The 23,050-nt window shown below is 39.0% G+C and overlaps 2 protein-coding genes across 4 annotated transcripts in view; one reads left to right on the top strand and one right to left on the bottom strand.

The window, feature by feature from the left end:
- The window catches only part of Sdcbp (syndecan binding protein), a 31,328-nt gene extending 18,639 nt beyond the window's left edge, over window positions 1–12,689 (top strand). Inside the window, exons 5-9 of one of the 2 annotated variants that reach the window (XM_031366684.1) lie at window positions 2,848–3,006; window positions 4,463–4,638; window positions 9,928–10,099; window positions 10,569–10,660; window positions 11,522–12,689. In XM_031366684.1, coding sequence (XP_031222544.1) covers window positions 2,848–3,006; window positions 4,463–4,638; window positions 9,928–10,099; window positions 10,569–10,660; window positions 11,522–11,576 — 654 coding nt within the window. In that variant the 3' untranslated portion in view covers window positions 11,577–12,689. Of the gene's footprint in view, window positions 1–2,844; window positions 3,007–4,462; window positions 4,639–9,927; window positions 10,100–10,568; window positions 10,661–11,521 lie in introns of both variants that reach the window. The other variant, XM_031366683.1, reaches the window with a different exon arrangement.
- A 522-nt stretch (window positions 12,690–13,211) lies between these two features.
- Nsmaf (neutral sphingomyelinase activation associated factor) overlaps window positions 13,212–23,050 on the bottom strand; it is a 60,014-nt gene continuing 50,175 nt past the window's right edge. Inside the window, exons 28-31 of one of the 2 annotated variants that reach the window (XM_031366681.1) lie at window positions 15,652–15,802; window positions 15,183–15,285; window positions 14,957–15,066; window positions 13,212–13,864 (exon numbers count right to left, since the gene is read on the bottom strand). In XM_031366681.1, the coding sequence (XP_031222541.1) occupies window positions 13,770–13,864; window positions 14,957–15,066; window positions 15,183–15,285; window positions 15,652–15,802 (459 nt within the window). In that variant the 3' untranslated portion in view covers window positions 13,212–13,769. Of the gene's footprint in view, window positions 13,865–14,652; window positions 14,743–14,956; window positions 15,067–15,182; window positions 15,286–15,651; window positions 15,803–23,050 lie in introns of those variants that run through there. The other variant, XM_031366682.1, reaches the window with a different exon arrangement.

The raw sequence follows: 23,050 nt of genomic DNA, 5'->3' as shown, positions 1-23,050 counted from the left end.
GTGTGTGTGTGTGTGTGTGTGTTCCACTTAGTTTTTTTTCCCCCAGCTTTATTATTGTATATGGAAGGTATATTGTAGCGGTGAGTTTGGGCTACACTGCTTTGTGCTCTTGGCGGGTCACACACTTCTAGCCACACGCCCAGGAACTCTTTGGATTCGTGAATGGAAGACACGCATGCACGCACCAGTTAATTTTAAAATGTCTTGGCTACCTCAAAGGCTGGGCACTCCTGAACCTTCCACTGCTACCTCAAGCCCAGTTGGGGAAGTGGCCACTCATAACCTGAATTCTCACATGGCTGGTTGGCTCTCTCTCTTGTAGTTCCTGCATCCCATCCTTCTACTCTTGGTGATCTCTCTTCTCTCCCATGCATCCTAGTCTAAGCAACCCTAAGGGTCCCACCCTATCTCCCTTTGTCCAGCCATTGGCCGCTGGCATCTTTATTGATTAATTAAAATAAAAACCAATTGAGGAAAAGGACCTTTAGTGTTTGGACACTCAGGTTTCTGATTGAATCAAGCATTAGAACCAATCTCCAATAGTATATAGCATATTATTATATATCAATTTGTGTACATTGTAAAATATTTCTACAATCAAGTGAATGAATGTATCTATCACCTCCTACAGTTACAACTTTAGTATGTGATTATAACACAAGCAAGCTTCAGTTATACAATATTAACAGCCATGACTACTGTTCTTAGGACCCCAGACTTATTTTTATTATTGAAAGCATGTACCCTTTGTCCATCTTCCCGTTTTTCCCTCCGCTCATCAGTAGCCCTGTCAAGTTCTTCCTCTGCCTAGCTCTTATCCCCAACAGGCCCTTCTGCTTCCTACTGCTGAGACTGTATATACTCTTTACATGTGAAGATCACACTATACTATCTTTTTTGTCTCTGACATAATTCCTCTAGTGTGATGTCTTCCAGGGTCATTCATACTGTCCAAATGCCAATGTTTTTATGGCTTTAGTAATAAGCCACTATGTATTTATAGACAGCATTTTCTTTCTTTAGTCATGTGCTGACAGACACTTGTTGTTTCTAAGCTTTGAGCACTATGACTAATGCTACAGTGAACTTGGGATCTTGGGATTTTATTTCCCTTTTGATATATACCCAGAAGGGAGAGTGTTGGATTATATAGCACTTCTGTCTTTTTGATAGATAATACTTGCTGTGGGGTCTCCTTAAATCCAACATAAATCCAACGTGACTCAAACACCAGGTTAATGCAGGCAACAAAAATTACTGTAATCAAGCCACTACTGATCGAATAGACTGAAAGGATGTTGTATGGCATATTTAAAGGATGAAACCATAAAGCAAGGAGAAGTGGGGTGGGTTGTACCATTGTCCAATCATATTTTGACATAAGAGGTTAGCAAGGCGGTTTTCACCAATTGGAGGAGGTTCTTGGGTCTGGGAACATGTACTTAGTTTGACCCCACCAGCAAGATGGAGTAGTTGTCCTTGAGGTGTTTGGACATTCAGCTGTCTCCTTACAGCAGGAGCTGCTTGGCTTCAGGGAAGTCCCCAGCTCCCCCAGGCTGGGACCTGGGATTTAGTTTCTCCCTGGGATTAAGTGGAGTCTGAAAAGAAGTGGTAGTACTTAGAGTAAGTGTTTTGCCTATTCCCAGCATACTGACACATGAGATGGTAATGTCATTTTTCTGGCTTTGATTTTCTAGTGATAAATGATGTGTCACACACCCATTTGTTATCTTTGGGAAAAGGTTGTATGTAGGCATTTTGCCCATTTTTAATTGAGTTTGCTTTTTTTGCTGTTGAGTTTTGAGTTATTTATGCATTTGGATATTTGCCATTTACTACAGATGATTTTTCAGATAACTTCTTTCAGTTAGATGAATGCTGCTTTTGTTGTGAAGAACTTTTTTGTTTGTTTTGGGATAGGTTTTGAGGCTGGCCTCTAACTTGATCCACCAATCTCTGGGTGTGCGTCCTCATGCCCCACCCAGCTGTGAAGAATCTTACTGAGTCTGATGTAGCTCTACTTACAAAAATCATTGCCAAGATCAGTATCAAAAGAGATTTGTCTTGTGTTTTCTTTTACTTTTGTGTGTTCAGCAGATCTCCACAGTTATGGCTTTGGAGTCCATTTGGAGCTGAGTTACCTTCAGTATAAGATCACCCACAGTTGCACTGCCCTGCTCTGGGCGCCTCGCATTTCCTAATCCCATTGTGTGGAGATTTTACCAATAGTAGTTTAATGTTTGTTTATATGTTGTCTCTTTATTTCATTCCTGACTTAAAGCCTTGTTCATGTTGAACTTATTTTTAAGTTGATAATTTTATGATTATATCACGGAAAATCTCTGGGAAAAGAACGTTGCAAAAGTCTAGTATGATGTTTAAGTTCTAGGGAAATGTGTTTGAAATAAAGGCAAAGCGCAGTGTAGTTGTTGGAAAAGAATAGCTTCTGAGAAATGATTCATGCATTGCTTTCAGTGCTGTACCAACTTCATGGAAGTGCACTTACTGAGTCTGCGGTTGTATGACCTCATTGGGCAGTGCAGTCTTGAGACAGCTGATGTCACTTGTGTGGTCTCTAGCTGAGGCAGTTCAGCAGCAGCAGACGATGATTGCATACACAGGGTGCCAGTTGACTTAAGTAACAAGTCCCTGAGTCTTCTCTATCCAAGGATAATGGGGGAGTACATTACCAGGAGGAGGAAATACAACCACTGTCGTCATTGTGGGAATCAGACTTCACCTGAGGGAATTTATTAATGGAGTAATGTTTGTAAGAATATAAGTGAGTGTGTTCCAGTTAATTGATGTGTTTCTAAATACTGTTAAATTTTGTATTTTTCTTAGCAGTTGGTAGCAAGGCCATCCAGTGTGAACTATATGGTAGCACCTGTGACAGGTAATGATGCTGGAATTCGGAGAGCAGAAATTAAGCAAGGGATTCGTGAAGTCATTTTGTGTAAGGATCAAGATGGAAAAATTGGGCTCAGACTTAAGTCAATTGATAATGTAAGTATATTTTTGAATTTATCTAAATAGGTTACAGAATATTAATGTCAGATCATTGAAATGCAAGTAGTTTGGCTAGCTGTGATAACCCATCCACAAAGAGGAATATGGAATGAATCCAGAGTTTTCACTTGGAGACACCCGCTTGAAGAAGCCATGCTGGAACTTGCAAGCACAACCCGAGCTTTTCTTTTGATATCTTTACTGAAATGATGTGACTGGGTTTATATAACCATATGAAAGAGTGTGTGTGATAGAAGTTTGGGCAGCATATGTGAAAGTAAAGGAAAAATGGACCAATGAGAATTGGGTGTACATTTTTATACTTATGAGATGGTTCTGTAAGTTATTTCTGTTCATAAAATTTGAACTTTATAATTGTGACCACTTTGTAATTGAGTCCATGAATCCCTTGTCACACTAAAGACATGAAATCAGTTCCTCAGATACATTTTAACATGCTAAGGACATGGTGGGTCTTTATCTCAATTTATGATTTTCTTTTCTCTTCTTTCTTTTTCTTTCTCCTTCTCCTCCTCTTTCTCCTCTTCTTTCTCCTTTACCATTATCTTACTGGATTCTGTTTCAGTCTAAATGTTCATTAGCTCGGTGATTCCAGATTTCCAGATAGAAAATAAGTGTACTAAACTGTTTAATTGAATGAGGCTGATGTTGGCAGGAAAAGCCAATACTACCTTTCTACAGGCTGAGGGCATGATTGTGTGTAGCCCTCTATGCATGTTTAAGACACATCATTGTACTTGTTGTAAGGTCCTGACCTCACTGAAGCTTGAGTGCAGTATATTTAGGCAGAGATGCCCTGGGGTCTGTTAGAACCATTCTAGTTTACCTGCTTGGCAAAAGTTGGTGGAATGCTGCCTGTTCATACTGCTTCATGGGCAGAACTCATGTCTGGTCCACCATAGATTTTAGGAAAGGTTTCCTTAGCCTTCCTCTTTTCTACTTGTGCTTGGTTCAAAATCTGATTGAATTTACATAAATATGAATATCTTGTGAGTTTATTTTTAGAGGTACTTTTTTGTTTGTTTAACCCCAGTTTTATTAAGAGATGAATAAAGTGGTCTTTGAGTTAAAAAAATTATGGAATTGTTACCTCAAACTATCATTTAATTGTTTTTATAAATCATTTTTTTTTTTTTTAAGACAGGGTTTCTCTGTGTAGCCCTGGCTGTCCAGGAACTCATTCTGTAGACCAGGCTGGCCTCAAACTCAGAAATCTGCCTGCTTCTGCCTCCCAAGTTGTGGGATTAAAAACATGTGCCACCACTGTCCAGATTTATAATTCATTTATTCGTGTTGAGTGTTGGCCTGCATGTATGTATGTGTCCAACATGCATGCTTGGTATCCTTAGAGGTCAGAAAATGATGCCAGATCCCCAGGAACTGGAGTTACCTATAGCAGTGATAAATGATAAACTATTTTCTTTTTCTCTAGGGTATATTTGTTCAATTGGTCCAAGCTAATTCCCCAGCCTCCTTGGTTGGGCTGAGATTTGGGGACCAGGTACTCCAGATCAATGGTGACAACTGTGCGGGCTGGAGCTCTGATAAGGCTCACAAGGTGCTCAAGCAGGCGTTTGGAGAGAAGATCACCATGACCATTCGTGACAGGTGAGCTGCTGCCCACAGTGACACTGAAATGTACTCTGAGACTCCCAGTTCCCTGGCCTTTCAGGGTTCTGTAAAAACAGTTTCTACTTTTCAGGGTTCTGTAAATACAGTTTCTACTTTTCCTTCTTTAAGGAAAACATTGTCTTGTTACAATCTTGTAGTTAGGTGTTTTTCTTATGTAGTTAGATCCTTTTCATAGAATTGTAGTTTTGGATGTACATTTTACCACTCTGTGGGAGTCTGTCCTCTAAGCAAAGACTGTCCTGTCTCTCTCTCTCTGGAAAGGTCGCATATGCTAGAGAAGGAGCTGATGTAGTAAGGCAGCTGCGGGCTCACTCTGTAGCACACTGCTCAAGTATCCAGGGCCAGGCTCCCTGTCATCAGGACTGAATGTCACAGAGTTCCTAAGGAATCAATTTTGAAACCAAGTCTGGCTTCTGAGGTGGTTGTGCAGTTAAAGAAAAGAGGATGAATCATTCTGCATGCTCTACTTTAACTTGGAGACTTTGCACAAACGTGATGTGCCTCTTTTCTTCCCAGCTCCCACAAGGGTTAAGACCAGTATCACACTGTTAGAGTAAACCTGGGGAGGGGGAGTTTCTTGAACTAAAAATGACATAAAAAATGTTTATTAAATTCCTAAATATAATAAATAATGGACAAGTCTACATACAATTTTTTTTAATGTATAAATCAGACTTTCTTAAAATTTGGGTCAGGTCTGGCAAGATGTCTTTCATTAAGAGTACACAGTATTCTTCCAGATGACCCAAGCTTGGTCCCCACACCCAAGTAGGGCGGGTCACAGCTGCCTGTACTTTTAGCTCCAGGGCCCCAATATCTGTTTCTTTCTTCATAGGCACCTGCACCCACATGTGCAGGACCCACTTGCACAGACCCACCTGCGTCATTTACTTAAAAAACTAACGTTGCAAATAAAAAGGCATCACATGTTGAAATTATCCAGACCCAAAGACTGTAAATCTCAGTAAATCTCTAAACCGATAGCGTAGCTATTGGAACAGAAGCTGTAAAGCTTCATGATGGATTTTATATTTTCACTATAGAATATATTTTTTGAGTTATTCATTCCTATAGCCAAAATCATGAGAGAAAATGAAAATGAAATCATTTTATCTTCTTTTATAATTCCTGTTGACTTCCTGCATTTAGTCCTTTCCTTTGCCATGATATTTACTGTTCCTTGTTCCTTGTTGTATTATATGTTCCTTTGTTCATATGCACACACTATTGACTAGATTGTCTATATCATGTGTTCCTTTGTCTATATGCACACACTATTGGCTAGGTTCCGAAGCAGAGGAAAGTGCTTGTTTCCTAAGATTTTGTGACTTTGAGTAGTATTATACATTCTCAGTTCATCCATTTGTCTGTGCAAATTTTATAAATGTATTTTTCTTTAGTTCTGAATAATATGCTTATGTATATACATATATATATGTATATATAAAATTTTCATTATCCATACATCTAGGTTACTTTCAGTGCAGGACTAAACATAGGGACAGGAGTCTCTCTGCAGCAGGATGTGGAGTTCTCTGCGTGTCATGTATGCCTAGGGGTGAAGTAGTAAGGCCATGTGCTAAGTCTATTTAATGTTCTTTTGAGAAATTTCCTCAGTGGCTTTATTAATTTGTACCCTTGTTTTTTGATAATAGGTATTTTTATATAATTCTGCCATTTTGACTAGTGTGTGTAGAGTAGTATCTCAAAGTAGTTTTAATCTGCATTTTTTTGATGGCTAGTAATATTGAACATTTTTTGTGGGCTGAGGGGTTTAGACAGTTTCTCTGTGTGGCCCTGGTGTTCTGGAACTCACTTTATAGACTGTGCTGTCCCTGAACTTAGAGATCCACCTATCTCTGCCTCTGCCTCCGGAGGGCTGGGATTAAAGGGTAGAATAAAGGCATATGCCACCACCTTCCAGCTGCCCTTTTAAAAATAGTTATTGGATATTTTAAGTTATTTTGAAAAAAAAATTTTATTAGTTCATTTGGCCATTTGTTGATTGGTGGTTTTTCTTTCCTTGGTATTTAATTTCTGCAGTTATTTATAAATTCCAGGTGTTGGCAGCTTGTCTGAAGTGTGATAAAGGCTGTCCATGCTATGGCCTTCTGCTTCGCTGATTGGTTCCTCTGCTGTACAGAAATACTTTTGTTTCTTTGTGGTCCCATCTATTGATTCTTGGGGTTTATTTTTTATTGTTGTTGCTCTCCTCAGAGAGTTGTTGTTGACCCTAGTTGCTTGAAGGGTATCTCTGTGGTTTCCTCTACAACTTGGAGCCATTTAGGTTTTAGAATTCTAGTCCATTTTTATTTTCTTTTTGAATCAAGTTCATCTAATTTCATTCATCTACAGATAGAAACTCAGTTTTGCCAGTGTTATTTCTTGAATTGATTTTTTTTCCCCTTGTTATATGATTTGCCTTCATTGCCAAAAATTCTGTGGCCGTAGCATTACCGCCTTCCCAGGCACTCTGCTCTGTTGCAGTGCTATTGTCTTTCTGGCGGCTCCAGGCTTTCTTCAGGACTGCAGCAGTGGATGCTCTGCTGCCGAGCATTTGCACAGCCCAGCATTGCACAGCCCAGCATTGCACAGCCCAGCATTGCACAGCCCAGCACTGCTGCTGCTCCTTAGCATTGCTCTGGCTGTTTGTGGTCTTTTAAGGGTCCAAAGGAATTCTTGCTTTGTTTTTCTCCAAACCTGTAAGATCCAATATTAGGATTTTGATAGGTATTGCATTAAATCTATAAATTAATTTTGTTGTATGTAGTATAGGTATTTTTATAATAATTCTGCCAATCCAGTTGCATGGACTTTCCATTATCAGCTATCTTCTGTGATTTCCTTTTCCAGTATCTTTTGCATTGGGAGAGTCTGTCACTATATAAACAGGTCTTTCACATCTTTGACTAGACATATTCTGAAATAATTTAAAAAGTTATTTTGAATTTAATTTTTTTTTGTATTTTTTTTTAGAGTTGGGCCAATAGGTACATCTACAGATTTTCATATTGTAAACAAAACAGGTGGCCTTACAATTTTACAGTAACACCATGGCAGGGTTTCAGAAACTCAGAGAGTGTTAAGTGGCATGACAGGCTCTGAGGCAGACAGCTGGAGGCCTTTTTAACTGGAGCTTGTGCCTTCCTGTCCAGGCAGGCTGAGGAACCTCTTCTGACTGCTTCTCTGCTGGGTCTTTCAAATTAGAGCAAAGTTTTGTCTGTAATCCCAGCAACCAGGGTTGGGTCCCTGGGCTCACATGGCGAAGAGAGCTTACTCCTGCAACTTACACTTTATGCATATGCACACATAATAAATAAATGAAAGAAACCAAAGTCCATTAAAAATTTCAAAATTGAGATGTGAAAAATACAGTGAAGTTTTAAGATTTAAATGTCCTAAGATCAGCCGGCTCCCAGAAGTGCTGAAGGGACTCAGTGGTTTAATGGAAAGCCATCTCACTGTTAATGCAAGGTATGCTGGACTGTACAGGAAAAACGTATTGATAACTCCACGGAGCCCTATGTTCTTTTCTCATACTTCACAGGAGGCTAGCTTGATAGTGAGTCTGTAAGTCGTGTGACTGAAAAATGCTACTAAGGTGTTCCACATGTGTAGCAGAATCTTCCCCCAATTAATTTAATATTAGTACAAGAAACCTGTGATTGGACAGGGAGAAGGGAGGCCGAGCCAAGAGTTTCAGAGACAGGGAAAGGAAGAGAAGAGAGGAGAAAGGACGGAAGATGAAGGAAGAGAAAGAGGATTCAGATTTTGCATGGCTTTAAATAGCCACAGGTAGCTATGAATATCTTTTAAGGGATGGATTACAGGACAGTTTGTCTTATCTAGGTGGGCAATTTATAGCAATATCAATTGGCTCTGAGTTCATTGTGTGGGCACTTCGTGGGGTGAGAATTTACTGATATAAATCTGACTTATAAATTACAAGCCTCTAGAGTTTTGATTTTACGGGGTTACTGGGATTTGGGAATGCTGACTACAGGGGGTAGATGGCTGGGAATGTGAGTAGAATCTGCAGCAAGAGAACCGAGAGGTGGGTGGTTTCTGCTTGGGGTAGCCATGGAGGCAGCAGGGTTGCCGGACCCAAGAGTAGCCAGCCAGTAATAAATAGTTCAGGTTGGTGCCAGTTCTTATTATTTCCCGCAGTTGGCGAACCAATGTGTTGGGCAAGAATCCACTAAAAATTTAAGATTGTTAGCTTGAGAGAGTTTTATTTTTTAAGGGAGAGAAAGGTGGTACAGGGACAAGTCACATGAACTCAAGCATGGGAACCTTGAAACAAAGAAAGAGGGCTCTGAGGTCCCCTGCTGTCGGAAGGGACAAGATGGCTGCTCTGAGTCACAGAGCCGGAGAATTCGCTGCTTACGTCTTGGGGCAGATACTGATTTAACTGTGAATTTATAATACTGGGAGTGTTTGGTTTTAGAACAGATTTATGTACAGATTGTCTGAATCATGTGGGGATAGGAAAATTTAGTCACTGATTCCAAGAGAGAGGGCAGTGATAATTGCCTGCTATGAACAGGTATTAATTAATAATGTCTGTGGCTCCAGGTAGAGAGTACAACAGGTAGATGGTATAATAGGATGGCTGCTCTAGGCAGAGAGCTTAACAAGTAAAAACTACCTGCTTCCTATAGGCAATATTAGTGATTGATTAAAGATGGTATAAAGATATATTGCTCTAATAAGTCTTACAGGATACTCTAATTCTGTCTGACGTGAACTCCACGGGAATTTTGGGTTTAAATCTTGGTTTAACAAGCTGTCTGCTTATAAGCAGGTACAGACAGGTGTGAGTCGATTATTCTCTAATGTGGGCTCCATGGGAATTTTGTGTTATTATCCTGCATGACAAAATAGAGAAAGCTAAGAATAGGCACATACAGTATTTTAGTTTACTTCATTTGTTTTAGATTGTTTTAATTTTCACAATGGGTGTGATTTTGAGTTTTGTGGTTATATTATTTCTCTGGGAAAGAGGTCAAAATAAAGGTTTTTCTGGTTACTGGCTCAAGGATATGCTGGTTTAGGAGAAAGATTTTGTGTTTGCATTTTTAGAAAAGGTGATTAGTGTCTATACACCTTCCAGAGCAATATGGATCAGTATAGACATAATAAATTATTAGAAACACTTAACACTTACACTGTAACAAAATCTCCCATGTGGCAGAGTGTGTAGGGATGTCATGTTTATTGAAATATGAAATTAAAGTTTAGTCTAATCCAACCCTTCTGTTTCAGGCCCTTTGAACGGACAGTTACTATGCATAAGGACAGCAGCGGGCATGTTGGCTTTATCTTTAAAAGTGGAAAAATCACATCCATAGTGAAAGATAGTTCTGCTGCCAGAAACGGCCTTCTCACTGATCACCACATCTGTGAGATCAACGGGCAGAATGTCATTGGCTTGAAGGTAAGGGACTCACATGACCCTGGTTTCGGTACCATTTTTTTTGTAGAAAACATCATTTAGGTGGCATCCCTTAAGCTAGAATTCTGTGGAGACATGGGCAGGAAAATATTTAGACATTCTGAATGGATGCATGTCCAGTTTTTTTCAGTCCAGAAATATAGAAAAGGAATTAAGTCTTGGTATATAGTTATATTTTGTTTTTTATAGCTTTTAAGATTTAGTCCATAAATTCTAGAATGCTGTGTATGGGGCAAGCTATTCCCAAGTAAGGAGTTTTGTTCAGTACCTTCAAGTTTGTTACTAGCTTAAGAAAATTGTAAGATTAAAATGAAAATTCAGACATATCAGTGACTGGGACTCCAGGGTATCAGCAAGACATCAAAATATAGTGTGTTTCTTCCTAACAGTAACAGTTTAATGTTTCTTAAATAAAGCCTTTGTGACGTGTAATTCTGTTTTGTTTTGTTAGGATGCTCAGATTGCAGATATACTGTCAACAGCTGGGACTGTGGTTACCATCACAATCATGCCTGCTTTTATCTTCGAACATATTATTAAACGGTAAGCGGATAGCTCTTCAGCTTCATGCTTGCCAGCACCTGACATAAATGTAAACACTTTGAGCTTGCAGGTCTTCTACCTGTTAGAAATCTTGTCATGGAGGCTCATGAAGGATTGCTTGCCTGTGAGTATTAAGAGTGGCTGTTGCTCTTCTTTCCTGTATTTCAGGAAGTAGAAAGGTGCATGGTGCTTGCTGTCTGTCTTTGGGAACTGAAGAGTGTAGAGTCCATGAGAGCTGATAAAGTCCAGCAAGGGAGAATCAATCCAGAGCTTTTCAGCTCCTATGTTCCTTCATAGCTGTTACCATGCTATCTTGGAAACACTTCTTCCATAGTCCTGATATAGCACATGAAAGTGAGATTTGGGGGGCTGGTGAAATGGTTCAGTGAGTAAGAGCACTAAGTACTCTTCCAAAGGTCCTGAGTTCAAATCCCAGCAACCACATGGTGGTTTGTCTATATTTTTGCATTTTGGGTAGAATGCAGCTAGCTACCTTCAACACAAGGAAAAAGAGTTGATTGCTCTACAGTCTTTTGTTCTTTTTAAGTACTGGTAAGTTCCTTGCTCCCCTTCTTTCTTCTGCCTCCTCACAGCCTTGTTTGAGTTAAACAGTGAGTCTTCGTGTAAAGGACTCGTACCGTCTCTAATATGTCTATCCCTGGTGTAAGTAGCTATTCTTTCTGGACAGTTTCTGACAACTCGGTTAGCAGTTCCTTAGATCTGAGCTTATTTAAAGAGCTTTCCTTCTTCCTCAAATTCATCGATGACAACAGGTGCTGAACTGGAACTGGGGGTGTCTTGGATTAACATGGCATTTTAGAAAATAAGACATCAGTTCTATATTGATTTGCTCTCTTGTAGGATGGCTCCCAGCATTATGAAAAGCCTCATGGATCACACCATTCCTGAAGTTTAAAAACTTTGTACAGCGCATCACAGCTGAATGTTTCCAGTTTTCCTCTTCGGCAACTTCTCTATCTCGCACATGAAGCTTTCCCGGAGCCAGGGAGAATATGCTGCATGGAGACCTTTCTATCTTCTATCATAGCTGGGAACCTCACTCTATCTGATATCGTCTTCAGATTTTAAGATAGGTATAGCCTTAGCCTGGTTTTACAGATGTGAAACTCTCAAAAGATTTACTGACTTTCCTAGACTTGGTTCTTTCCTGGGAACCTGATGTTTTTATATAAGCCATTGTGATTAGGATGCTGGATATAGGCTTAGCTATGTCTGAGAGCTGGTCAGCTTTCTCCTAGAACAAAGCACAGTGCTAGTCAGTGTTCCAGTTCTGTGGCATACTTGGATTTTAGTACATCAGCATAGTACATTTAGAATGATTGCCTTTGATAGTTATTTTTTAAGTTTTCTCTGTGTGAGTGTGTAAAAGTCCAATTAATCAACACTGTTTTCATTCCACAAAAGCATTACACAGTTGTGTGTAGGTTGTAAGAGACTATAATGATTGTCACTAAATCTTAACTACCTTCACTTAATATGCTTCAATTGTCGCCTTAAGTACAGTAAGCATTTAGAATAAAAGCCAAAATAGAATTATTGCTGCCTTTTGAAACCTGAGATGTTAGCTCTCTATTAAGCTGTTCTATGCTAGCCCCGAGCAGCTTACTGGTAAAGCAGAGCTGCCTAGTTGTATCAAGATTTTCTAGTCACTGCATAAAGGAAATGCCTAAGAGTTGCCGTATTGCTTTCTGAGAAACAAATTGCTATATATTTCATGTAAAAGTTGTTATACTAAATAGAATACATTTTGGAGTCTCTTTTTCACTTATAGATTAAGTGGGTAATATCTAATTTGGCATTTGAGTCTTAACATTATGTAACTTTAGCTAGGTTGGGATGGTTTTAGAATGTTTCCTTGGTCATCTTAATTTGTTCCATATTCTGACTCCATCCTGTAAACAAAAATGGCAATGACACTTTATCCTGATTTTTTTTTCTTTCTTAGTTTGTGCCTATCTTATTATTTTATGTGATATTATCTTATTAAATGTATAAAAATGTTAAATTTTAGTCTGTCTGTGATTGTATCAGTCCTTACTGTGAGGCTAACAGGGCCTCTAAGAACAATCTTAGCTAAGACTGTCTGGAAATTCACTTGCTGGACACCCTTATGGACCAGCCTGTGGCCACCTTCACCCTGTGCACTTGACATCAGTGAGGGAACCTAGAAAGGCTGCTGTGTCTCTAGTGAAACCCGAGACCACATGTATTAGTGACAATTAACTCAAGATTCTGCTACTTTAGTATGGTTCAAGAATTTTTCCTTTCCACTATAACATGCTTCAGCAAATTTGTAATCTTGTAGTTGCTGTTCGGAGACTGAATGTAAAAGAAAATCATTGCAGTTTCTATATAGGCTATCTTGGTGGAAATTTATAATTCCCAGTTTGATTATCCACCTTGCTTTCTGGACTTGGTTCTGAATGTAGGTCCAAAAGAAATGAAGTTATATTTGTGTCACTAAGTATGGTTTTATAGAAGGATTAATACTTGTGATTCTTAAATTATTTCAATAAGACAAGGGGAAAAGTGCTTTCATTACAGAAAAATATTTTTAATGTAGAAAAGATGAACATTTAGTAGCATAATGAAATATAAACCATTGCTATACACAGTAATAGACTTACTGTTATAAGAACGGCTATTCCTCCCCCAGATTCTTAGAATCTGGGCGCACAGCACTGCAGAAAGGAACCAGTCCATGAAAACACATCAAAGGGCCGTGTTTCCATCAGAACCTGGGCAGCTTGGATCAGAGGCTCTTAGACTTCTTGGTGACTGAGCTGGCCAGTGCTGTCCGGTGTTTCGCAGTCCAACTGGGCACTTTTCTTGTCCTGAACACCCAGTAGCCTCCTAACTGTTGTCATATGTGACGGTCCTCTGTCCTTCCCCTAATACTGCCATGTTTTATCTGCTTAATGGATGACAACAAATGGCTTTGAGTGAAGTCACCATGATTTAGGAAGTTGAAACCACAATTTCTTCATGTGGTAAAACTTCTAAGTACTATCATTGCACATTCACCAGTTAAAAGTTTGGTTTAAAAATACATTAAGTAGAATCGAACTTGATAGAGAGGAAAAGGCACTTAATACTGCAACTTCCAGAACATAATTTGTCTGTCTTCCCCTCCTGTGATGATGCTGCTGCACTGTTCATTCATCCATATGCATGTCACGGCACCTGAAAGACACTGCTGTTAGGAGTGCAGCCAAAGGTAGACATGACACGGTGCCTGCCAAGAAGAAGGGGTCACCATGGCAAAGACCTTACAAGGAGTGAAGCATTTCACTGTGAATCTAGAAGGAAATGATTGACGGAAACACACCTTGGCGAAGGGTAAAAGAAACATTGCGAAATTTATGGAAAGGGAAGTGGGCAGTCTGTAGCCAGCCATGTGATTTTAGGTCTTCCCATTGAAAGGTTCACATAAAAATTGTAGCTGTTAAGAATCCTACCAAGCCGGGCGTGGTGGCGCACGCCTTTAATCCCAGCACTTGGGAGGCAGAGGCAGGTGGATTTCTGAGTTCGAGGCCAGCCTGGTCTACAGAGTGAGCTCCAGGACAGCCAAGGCTATACAGAGAAACCCTGTCTCGAAAAACCAAAAAAAAAAAAAAAAAAAAAAAAAAAAAAGAATCCTACCAAACTGAGGGGGAAAACATAGCTACATACTTTTAAGATGCAGGTTTAAGAAGGAATAAAGCATATGAAAATTATATAAGAAGAGAGAGACTGAAGGTATATCTCACAGTTCAGTCAGCTCTCTGGAGGAGCAGGAGAGCGTGCAGCGTAAGCACACTACACGGGGTCTCCAGCAGTGTGCAAGAGAGGGGAAGGGAGCATAATCCTGTGCATGTGCAGCTCTGTCCACACAGTGCTTTCCGTAAGATCCATGTGGGAGTCACTGCCAAGCTGCCCCTCAAGACTGGATGTGGGAGTTGCAGCCTGACACCATACGTAGGAGACGTTGGTTTCCATGGTACTTTATTTTTGCATTGTCTTTTGGTGACTGCGTTATTTTTAAAAATCCGTTACTCAGCTTTGCCATAGTTTTCAATTCTCTGTGGGAAAGTAAAGACTTCTTTCAGAGGCCAAAAAAAATATAAATGTTAAGGAAACTAAAGGACATAACCACTGGCCAACCAGAATGTGCAAGGGAAATGTTAATGCACAGAACACTGGGGTGCTGTCTGCCTAAGAGAGTACTCCCTGTTAGAGATGAGGCCCAGCGGCAGAGGGCTCAGCAGCAGATAAAGACAGCTGGACTGCACTCACCTGTGTGGCCCTGTATCCGCTCACTGACTTTCGCTCCAAGGAGGTCCCAAACAAGCAGCTCGCCAGACCGACTTCCAGATAAGACAGAGTTTCCATCCCAGACAAAGCATCTGCAGCCGTGATCAGGAGACAGTCCGTCATAAAAGACGCATGTGACCCTGGTCAAGCATGACCAAATGATCGCAAATGGATTGTAAACGTTACCGGCACCACTTAGCAACTGTACCTCTGCGGCTCCTCGGAGGCCATGGAGGAGATGAGCATGCCTGTCTGCACATCAATCACGTTTAGACAGCCGTCTGCTCCTGTGCTGAGGACGTGGCGACTATCTGCCATAAAGACACACATGGAGCTGCTTCAGAAAGTGGCTTTATTTCTGAATCTACTCCCTGTTTCATTTTCCTTGAGCTCCTTGTGTTCTTGAAATGGTTTGTTTTGTTTTCAATTTCTTAGACCCTATAATGAGATGACGCTTTGATAATTCGTTCATTTCCATCATCCACGCTGATTTCTCCAGGTGAAGGATTAAAAGCAGTATCCAATTTATAAATTACCAGTGCCAAAGTACATGTATCCAGACACGAACCAGCCTATAGGCAAACCTCTCTTCATCAGTAAGGAATGTTGTTCTATTGAACTTCTAATTTCAGAGTTCAAATGAACTGCCATTTGTATTGAAAAGGATTAACACCTACCTGGGCTAAAAGCAGCATCACAAACTGTCCCGGAATGGCATGAAATCTGGTGTAATAAAGTGGCTGTATTGAGGTCCCAGATATTCACCATGCCTTCTTTGGTGCCAGAAACTAACAGTGTGCTTACAGCATTCAAATTGATAGTATTGACCTAAGAAGAAATAATGATAAATAGTTGAGTCAGATTATTCATGAACTATGTGTATCCCAGGCTCATTAAACTATCCACCCACAATGATAAAAATTAAACTACTGTACAATGTGCTGGTATAGCTAATGTAATTGTATTACATTTTAGTAGCATTTTATCAAATGACTTTGTTTTAAAATGAAATAACGTTCTAAGGATGCTAGAAAAAAATCCAAGTATATGAAATAATTCAGGGAGTCTTAGTGCTGTTCTCAAATGGCCTAAAGTAGTCTAAAAAAAAAAAAAGAATTAAGTCTGAGGGAATGTAGAGATGGCTCAGTGGTTAATAACATGCACTGCTCTTGAAAGACGTAGGTTCTGAGCATCCAAATGAAGTGGTTCACAATGCCTGTAGCTCTAATCACCACCAGGTATAATGCCCCATTGTCTTCTAGGAATACTTGCACTCAGGTGCATGTGCTTTCCTCTCTCTCCCCTCTCCTTCTCCCTCTCCCCCTCTCTCTTAAACACACACACACATACACATACACACACACACACACAAACACACACACACATACACACACAATCTTTAAAAAGTTTTCTTCCAACCTGCTGTCTGCAGACTTGCAGCGCTAAGTTCATCTGTGAATCCCCTTTTCCTAGCCTACATCCAGAACAGTGGTTTGGAAGCATTCTTTTCTTGGTCCAATTAAACAGCTCCTTCAGCTTTACCTGACCTAGCTCAGGTGGTACATCTCCTGCATTGGCCCAATCTAAGGAAGGCCAGACTAACACATCAGACGCACCAAAGAAGTCCACATGCCCAGGTCAGATCACAAAAAATAAACAGTGAAAGACCACAGCACCATGTCTTCTTACTCACTCGTCCTATAGAAGTGTTCTCTACTCAGAACTCCCTAGACGAACCCTAGAGTATAATTTAAAAGAACAATCATAAACTTTTGTCAAATAATTCATTTAGGAATTTAATGAAGACAAACACTTCACTTAAGTCCATGAGCATAACAAACACCTGAGAGCATCCAAGAAACTTCAATAAAGATAATTTAAAATTTCAAAACTGAACTTAATAAAGAGATGGAAACACAAGCCAAGATGAATGGAAAAACTCAATAACTCAATGAGAAAATTCAGGGAAAAAGTCTTCCAAGCAGAAGACAGAAAGAATATCAGGACTTGAAGATAGAGGGTGTATATTAAAAAAGTAAAGAAAATGAAATGTTTTAATATACATGAAAGAATTTTACAGGAAATATGGTACATCATCGAAAGACCAAATCTTCAAATTGTAGGCATAACGAAGGAGAAGAATCCCAAGAGAGTAGCACAGACCAGATCATGGAAGGAAACTTCTTCAAACTAAGGAAACACATGCCCTTAGGAGGTGTGGGCACGAGAAGCACAAAGACCCTCAACTAGGCAGGGCCCTAAGACACCCCTCACAGTATATTACAGTCAAAACACTGATGTACTGAACAGAGAAAACTGCAAGGGAAAAACCAAGTCACATGCAAAGGAAAACGAATCATTACTCTTCCTAATTCTGCAATGGAAACTGAAAGCTTGAAGAACTTGAAACAATGCAGTCCACCTCTGAGAAGACCAACTGCCAACTTTTTACTGTATCTAGCAAAAGTGTCTGCCATAATTGCCGGAGAAATAAAAACTTTCTGTGGTCTAAACATCCTGAAAAAAAATGTCCAAGTTAAAGAACAAAACCAAACCAAACCACTAAACAATACTAGAAGCAAAACAATGAATGGAGGAGAGGAGTGACTACGTATAGCCAAGTCACTCTAGAAAGAAAAGAAATGAAGCCTAGTTTAATAAAAACCAAGCAACTAAACACAAACCAGGAAAGCAAAATCAAACTGATTGCAGTCTACACATACCTTTCAATAATAACTCTAAATAGTAGTGGATTAAGAACCAAAATCCATTATATGTTGTCTACAGAAAACCTCAGCTTTAAAGATAGGTCCCACCTGTAAAGAATGGAAAAAGTATTCCAAATAAGTGGGATAAAGAAGAAAGCAGGCTTGCCATTGTAACATAAGAAAAAATAGATTTCAAATGGAAATTAATCAAAGCCACTATGAAGGGTACTTCATTTTAATCAAGACATTAAGACATTAGTCAGAAAAATATACAATATTAGACATATATACACCAAACTCTGACGTGCCCAACTTAGTTACAAACATACCAATAGAATTAAAGACAGATTAGCACAGTCACAATCACAGTAGATAATTTTAACAACCCACCTTCTCCAGTAGATAAGTCATCTGAACAAACAAGACAAAACAAAACAAACAAACAAACAAACAAAAAAAAAAACCAAGAGAAACTTCGGGATGTTATCTTACCTCACATGGTCCTAACATATCTACAAAATATTCTACCAACATACCAACTAATACACATTCTCTCAGCAGCACATAGGAGCTTCTCTAAAATAGACAACATGCTGGCACACAAAGCAAACCCAATGATCCTATGCAAACCATTATGTAATAAAAGAACACAGCAAAGAAAACTCTAATAAGTGCATAAACTCATGGAGATTTAACAACTCATTATTCAATGATGTATGGGTCAAAAAGAAATAAAAGAAAATATTGTTGAGAATAAATGAGAATGAAAATAACCTGTGAGACACATTGAAAGCAGTCCTACATGGAAAGATTATATTTAAATGTCTATATTAAAAAGTCAGAAGGCAGCTGGGCAGTGGTGGTACATGCCTTTAATCCCAGCACTCTGGAGACAGAGGAAGGTAGATCTCTGTGAGTCTGGTCTACAGAGTAAGTTCTAGGACAGCCAAGGCTAAACAGAAAACTATGTCTTGAAAAACAAAAACAAAAAAATCAGAAATCATAGATAAATAACTTGATAATGCTATTCAAGAATTTAGAAAAACAAGAGCAAACCAAGTGGCTGTAAGAAATAAAAATCAAATTAATGACAGAAACAAAACAGTACAAAGAATCAATGAGTCTAAGAGCTGGTTCTTTGAGAAAATTGACAGGCCCTTGGCCCAATTAACCAAAAGAGATGGCCCATATTAAAAGAATCAAGAATATGAAGGAAATTTGCAACAGACAATCAAAACAGACATAGAAACCAGAGTAAATTGAAATGGTAACAAAAAGCCAACATTCTGACTAAAGACGTCCAGGCTAACTAAGATGGATTTACAGCAGAACTACCAGGTTTTCATAAATCTACAATCAATCTTCTTTTCTTCATAAAAATAAAAGGTCACTCCTAAACTCTTTCTGTGAAACCAATATTACTCTACTACCCAAAACCATGGAAAGACACAACAAAAAACAAAACTACACATCCAGATGCCTTTTGAACATAAAGAATCCTCAATAGCATACTGGTAAACTGAATACAAGCACATATCCTAGAGATCAAGTTGGTGTTGGATCCTGGAAATGTAGCTAGTTCAACACACTTTAAGTAAATAAACATAAGTCATATAAATGGACTTAAAGACAAAAAACACACAATCTCAATGGCCTCAGAAAAATCCTTTGTCCAAATCCAACATGCTTTCAGAATAAAAGTCCTACCATAGTAGGGTTGGCGGGAACATAGCTCAACATAATAAGGATGATATATGACCAGCTTACAGCCAACATTATCCTAAATGGAGAAAATTTAAAGCAGTCTCCTAATCAGGAACAACACAGGGCTGTTCACTACTTCAGTCCTTTTCAATATAGTGCTAGAAGCACTAGCTGAAGCAACAAGGTAAGAGAAGATAATGTAAAGTATACAAATAGGAAAGGATGTTAAACGATTCCTATTTGCCGATAGTTTGATATTGTACATAAGAGATCTCAAATTTTCTACCATAAAACTTAGAGAAACAACAATTTCAGCAAAGTGACAGGGTGCACAGTTAACTTATAAAAATCAGTAACCGTTCTATACATTGACAGACATACAGTGAGAGATAGAGAGATCGTGGGTCCTGTGTACTCACAGTAGCATCAAACACAATAAAATAACTTTGAATAAACCCAACCAAGGAGGTAAAAGACCTCTACAATGAAAACTTTGAATCACGAAAGAAAATTTGAGAAAGATATTAGAAAATGGAAAGACATCCCATTATGAAAAGGATCATCTTACCAAAGCAATTTACATATTCAGTTCAATCCCAATCAAAATATCCATAACATCCTTCAAAGAAAAAAAAAGAAAGAGAGAAAACAAAAAACCTAAAATTCAAGAGGAATCAGAAAAGACTCCAGATAGCCAAAACAATCCTGAACAAAAAGCAGAATCAAGGAGAGACTGTTATTCCAAACTTGTAATAAAATTTGGTACTGGCACAAAAACAAACATGTAGACCAAAGGAATAAAGGAGAAGACACAATATAAATATTAGTATTCATAAGTACCATCATCTGATTATTTGACAAAAGGCAAAAAACATATCCTGCAGAAAGACAATGTTGCTGGCAAAACTGGATGTATACCCATGAAATTACACTTATATCTATCCTGTTGCACAAAACTTAGGTCCAAGTGGATCAAAGACCTCAATTTTAAATCTGAAATGCTAAAACTTCTAGATAGAAAACATAGGCAAGTAACCAAGAAGATACAGGTATCAGAGTTTTCTGAACCTGACTCCATTAGCCAAAGAATTAAGACCAGCAACTGAAAAGCATAAAATTAAAAAGCTTTCATACAGCTAGGAAAATAGTCATCTGGGCAAATTAATATTCAGATTAATATTTGGATTAATATCCAGAATATAAAAGGAACTACAAAATAGAATTATTTTAATTGTTTAATAGAATTAACAATTAAACAAATGACTTAATTGGTTAAGGATCCAAACAGAGAAAGAAGAACTAAAAATGGCTAAAAATACTTCAAAAAATGTATGTCATCCTTAGCAATTAAGGAAATGAAAATTTAAAACAACTTGGAGGTTTCATCTCACCATGATCTGAATGGCTGAGACAACAAAGCAACTGACAAAGGAACCTGCATTCACTGTTGGTGGAAATGCAGACTGGTGCAGCCACTCTAAAAATCAGTGTGGAGAATCCTCAAGAAACTGAAAATTCATCTACTAAATGAGCACAGATACTTGCTCAGCCATGTCCATCAGTGCTATTCATGATAGTTAGGAAATGTAAACAACCTAAATGTCCTTCAACAGATAATGAGATAATGAAAATGTGGTTCTTATACAATGGAATATTTCAGCTATAAAGAAAGATGAAATTTGTGGGTAAATCAATGGAGCAAGAATAGATTATATTGAGTGAAGAAACCAAGACCCAGAAAGACATGTGTTCTTTCTCATCTGCAGTTCCTAACTCGAAATCTTCAGACATGAGTATATAACACAGAAACTAGGGAAATATAAAAAAACCATAAGTGTGCGGGAGGAATAGCAGGTACAGGTGGTATGGGAAATAGAATAATGAAAAAGGGGCTCCAGCTCAGGGAGGTCAACACAGAAGAAGAGATGTGGGGCAAATACCAAGGTTGTTTGATAAAGGAATCACATTACTTTATATTGACATAAAATTATACACAATATTTATACAACATGAAAGCATATGTGTATATACACACACACACAATTAAGCCACTTGGACTGACAGTGCTCCCCACAAGAATCACAGACTAACAGATACTTGAATGGTTACAGTAGTCTAAGTGACTGTCCAAATACAGATTATTGATATAGCTCTTGTTGCCTCTCAGAGGTTGAGGGTGCACTCTTACTCCTGAAGAGTCCACACCTCCACACCTTAGGTAAGAGACTAACTCAAATGACTTGGGCTGGGTGTGATCTGAAAGCTTTCTTCCCTCCTGTGGCCTTGCTTCTGTAGTTCAGAAATGACTGTGCAGGCTGCCAAGGGAGGGAAGAAACTGAACAGTCCTACCCAGCTGCAGCACCATGAACCAAGACAACTGGGGCATGGGAAGACATGCATGAGAGCACAATAAGTGGCACTTACATATCAGTGGCAACCAACAGCTATCTCATTAGACTTCAGGCCTCCTTAACAGGAGGGAAAACATTCCTGAGACATTCCTAAACTAGGGGACTAGTGAGGTCATGGCTTTAGAAAAGAATCCACTACTACTACTTTGTTAGTAACTGGTTACTACATTCTAAACTTATCCTAAGACCCACAGATAAGTGTAGTTAGCACCCCTCATTAAAGAAGCCTCTCTTTACAGCACATGGAGACCATCAAAGAAAAGAAACTGCAAGGAACCCAGCCTCAGTGGATACATTTAAATCATAGTTCCTGATATAAATGTTCCTATGGGTCAAGGAAGACAGGACAGAGAGAGGGTAAGATCCAAGCTACCAGGAAGTTGCTTATGAAATTGTCTGAGAAATGGCTACGTAAACAAGGCTGGAACAGTAGCAATAGCAATGGACATGTTAATGTGGAAAAGGGAAAACTGTACAGAGACTCACCAGTAGACAAAGAACTACAGGCAACTGATGACTGCAGGAGAGGGAGAATTAGCCTCTACTAGAGAAAAGCCTCGCCATGGTTGCTCAATGCAGAGTAGTGAGCCTTGAAACCATCTACACACCACTAACAAAAGCAGATGCAGCAGGATGCATTTATATACTTTTGTATATACACATAGACATCTACATATGTGTATGTAGCAATTTTTAAAAAGAGGCTATCAGTTTGAAAGGCAGGGCTGGATAGGGACTTAGGGGAGGTTAGGTGGGAGGGATTAAAGGAAGGAAAGGGGGGTGGGAAGTGATGTGATTCTGTTTCAATTAAAAACATTTTGAATGCCAGGCGTGGTGGCGCACGCCTTTAATCCCAGCACTTGGGAGGCAGAGGCAGGTGGATTTCTGAGTTCGAGGCCAGCCTGGTCTACAGAGTGAGTTCCAGGACAGCCAGGTCTACACAGGGAAACCCTGTCTCAAAAAAACTAAAAAAAAAAAAAAAAAAAAAAAAAAAAAGAAAAAAAAATTTTGAAAAGTTAACTCTGAATAATAAATCGTATAGAGGTACCAAACTGCTTAAAGTAGGGCTGATCCAGGATTGTTTGAAGGCTTTTTGGTATGAAGGGTCTCTCCATTTGAATACCATCTTGAATTGAATACTAAGTATCTTTAACCTCATAATTTGAAGAGTGAAAACTTAGCATCAATTCATAGCTGCTGAACAAAAGCAGCACTGTACAGTACAGACCAGGACACAGCAGAATGACTCAAAA

The sequence above is a fragment of the Mastomys coucha genome, unplaced genomic scaffold (genome assembly GCF_008632895.1).
Source record: "Mastomys coucha isolate ucsf_1 unplaced genomic scaffold, UCSF_Mcou_1 pScaffold14, whole genome shotgun sequence".
Classification (NCBI taxonomy): Eukaryota; Metazoa; Chordata; class Mammalia; order Rodentia; family Muridae; genus Mastomys; species Mastomys coucha.
Note: the sequence above shows the minus strand (reverse complement) of the source record. Positions and strands in the feature narration are given on the sequence as shown.